We start from the raw sequence: 3327 nt of genomic DNA, 5'->3' as shown, positions 1-3327 counted from the left end.
AGGAATGATCGGTAGGAAAGTAGAATGGAAAACCAAAACTTTTCAGCTTTTATATTCTCTTTCATTTTTTTGTGTTAACCTTGTCTAAAGTGCCTTTTATGAACCACACCAATTTTCAGATATTGTGTTTATCTGGTTTAGAGCAGTGAGCAATATAGAGCCGTCTGAGTGGGCGGGGTACAGCTGTGAAACAGTGACCAAAACAAAAATCAAAAATCGTTCTAATTCCGCCTCATGGCGTGCTATAAAAATGCCAAATCCTAGAGAAACCGCAGGGAGCCCCCAAGTCCTTTGACTTAACTTTAGGCACCACAGCACCTCAGTATGCTCCAAAAGTAAGTGCTAATTGCAGTGTTGTCTTCTATGAAGAATGCCACGACCATTGCTCCAGGCAGAAACAGATAAAATACACCCACTGGTGATTTGGATTGATTAGGAAATCACAGGAGGTGATCTAGACTACATGATCCGCTCCTGCAAAGCCTCATTTCAAGGTTCACAGTTTTAATTTGACACTGGCTGCATATCACTTGGCAGAGGAAGCAGAGAAAGCTCTGAACGACGTGGGTCTATGTCTGTGCCATTTATAATATTCATTCATTGGCTGAAAATTTTGACAGTTTGTCTAGTTGGCTCATTTCTGCCCCTTAATGATCATTTTTAAGAAATTAAAGACTGAGCTGCAGATCCAGCACATGCAAATGCATTCCTTTTTAATTAATCAAATTTAAATTTCTAGTTTTGTTAATAGAGTGTTAACTAAATTGTAAATTGCAAATGGAGAGTGACTGGTTAACATGCATGTGGGACTGTCCATGGCATTGCCTGTAACACTAGTTATGCTTTTTGGTATGTTGTGTGCTTCTTGACTCTTGAGAGCAGAGCACAATTCAAAGAAATAACATGAACATTGTATTCATTTATGTAATGTAATGGCTGTAGTCTGTCTTTTTTATCAGCAGTCAGCCTAGGTTCTGCCATTTATGCTTTTGCTATGTCATTCCAGTGTGGGTGTGAGAGGACAGGACCTGTTTCAGTTGCTGCTGTTTCTTGGAAAAATGAAAATTAAAAAAGAGCCCACTGTAGGCAGATGCGTACTAGGAGGCATGAACCCTCCCGCTGCACCATTATACGTTTTTAATGCAGATATTTCAAGATGTCTAAAGATCAGTATTTCTCTAAGCTTTCTAATTTTGTCTTCTGTGCTAACAGCCTACTGTACGTGTCATCCTATCAGTCAACACTGTTTTATGGGCTAACCTTGTCTCTTCTCTCTCTCTCTCACCCTGTGTGTGATGCGCCTTCCTGACTCACACCCACTGTCCTGTCAGGATAAAGAAATGGATCAGGGTGGTCTGAAGCACAATGGTAATCGAGACGACAGCTTGACCTTTGGAAATACAGGAGCCGGAGTAGGCAGGGACACAGGTGACACAGCTGGTTCACTTCTGCAGTCTACAATGCACCTGCCCAGTCCTGGGTCTCTGCCCCAGACCACAGTGACCCCAAATGGACAGGGTGGAACCAAAGTCCAGGGGGAGTTTGGAGGCCTCTTTGAGTCCTCTCAGCATCTTTCCCTGTGTGAGGGGTCAGACACGAAGGAGGGCAAAATCAACAGAATTCAGAAGCAACTACAGCAACAACAACAGGATATTAGTATATTCATCATGGAGGACAACTTGCCCTTGTTGAATCAGAGTGTCTGTGATCTTGACCAGATGTCCACCTCTGTCATCAGCACCTCAGACACCTCTGTCTTGGGCAATCTCCCTTTACCTGACCTTTTCTCCCAACAAATCAAGCAGGAGGGGAATTTTTCTCTGGATAAGGACTTGGGAACTTACAGTGGACACACAGGCACTGGCCCATGTGATTTGGATGGCAACAGCAGCCACTTAATCGAGGATACTGAGATTTGGCAAGACCTGGACCTTTCTAGCTCGCTGCCAGAAATCAGTGATTTTGAGCTGGATTCAGAAGTGGCACACTTGGATAACATCCTCCAAGAGAACAGTGGTGTTATTGGTCCTGACAGTGGTTTGCTGAAAGAAACCAAGTCTCTGGTGGGTAACGGAGGAAACTGTACCAGTGTGAATGGCAGTGACCAGCAGCAGCACCCCATACATCATCAGCAGCAGCAGCACATACTGCAGCACCAGCAATATCAGCTTCAACATCAGCAAGCTGCATCCCTTCTCTCCAGTGTTATGATCAAGGAAGAGAAAGATCCAGAAAGTTCTTTCATCCACCTCCGCACTCCTGGTGTGGTCAAACTGGAGAAGGAGGACCGTGCTGGTTTCTGCCAGTCCCAGTGTCTCCAGAGCAGCATGAGCCCTCTACAAGTAGGAGGCCCTATGTCCACACCTGTGGGTGTTGGTGCAGCACCGGGTTACCCCTACAGAGCCAGCCTGTCCTCCAGAGTGGGCCCACAGGACCAGAAGCCTTTTGGCATGTACTCAAACCTGGCTGCAGCGGGGGACAGCTGGGCCAAGGGGAACAGATATGGAGAGTCACCTGGGATACAGAGGGCTGATGATGGGCTCCCCTCAACCTCAGCTTTGGCACCTTTTTCTGTCAACTTCTCCAGGTAGGTCTCATAAAAAGACTTTATCCTGCAATGCTTCATTTTACCTTTACCTCTTAGATTTGGTATTTGCTTCCATGTGGTATGCTTGACTTTATACGGTATAAAAACTATTGAAATATGTAAATGTTTCAGTGCCAGGAAATGATGAGAGTGATTCATGATAACCGGCTGTGATAAGTTTCTCAAGAATACAAACTGTGATCTCAACTCAGTGATTTGCAATTTGGTCATCTTTGCTTGGTATTTTATCTAAAAAGAAATACTTAGCTTTTTTGGAAAGGTGTCAAATTATATTAAGTGTGATATGCAACAGTGAATTGCAGACTGATTGTAAAGCATGGAAATAATAAATGTGACCTCACAGTTTAGTAGAAGCTCTGATTTTATATCCTAAAATGTTCCCCTCCGCATTGCAGTTTCCGATTCACCAAAAAATATCTGTGCTGCTCCTTGTTTATTCCCCTGAAGTCAATTCAAGTTCTGAGTCACATATCGGGGCAATTCAGCTCCACACTGGACATTGATTGTGCATTTGGGAAGTGTGATTCTAGCACAACAGAAACATCACTTCAATAAGCCAAAAATTAAAAGGCTGCTCAGGTGGTTTTGTCTGTTACAGTTCTCTTGTTTGGGGGGGTACTGTCAGCCCTAGGGTGGAGGCCATTTAGTGTTAATCACATGCAGTAGGCAGAATCAGAAACAATGTTCCAGTCCATTCACATTGTAACACATTGCAGGAA

The 3327-nt window shown here is 43.9% G+C and overlaps 1 protein-coding gene across 2 annotated transcripts in view; it reads left to right on the top strand.

Moving 5' to 3' along the window:
- LOC109959948 (glucocorticoid receptor) overlaps positions 1-3327 on the top strand; it is a 57055-nt gene that overhangs the window by 831 nt on the left and 52897 nt on the right. For both annotated transcript variants that reach the window (XM_020599718.1, XM_020599717.1), the window contains exon 2: positions 1332-2587. In XM_020599718.1, the coding sequence (XP_020455374.1) occupies positions 1341-2587 (1247 nt within the window). In that variant the 5' untranslated portion in view covers positions 1332-1340. The remainder of the gene's footprint in view (positions 1-1331; positions 2588-3327) is intronic.

Source organism: Monopterus albus, unplaced genomic scaffold (genome assembly GCF_001952655.1).
Source record: "Monopterus albus unplaced genomic scaffold, M_albus_1.0 scaffold42.1, whole genome shotgun sequence".
Lineage (NCBI taxonomy): Eukaryota > Metazoa > Chordata > Actinopteri > Synbranchiformes > Synbranchidae > Monopterus > Monopterus albus.
The sequence above is the reverse complement of the archived record's forward strand: the minus strand, read 5'-3'. Positions and strand labels throughout refer to the sequence as shown.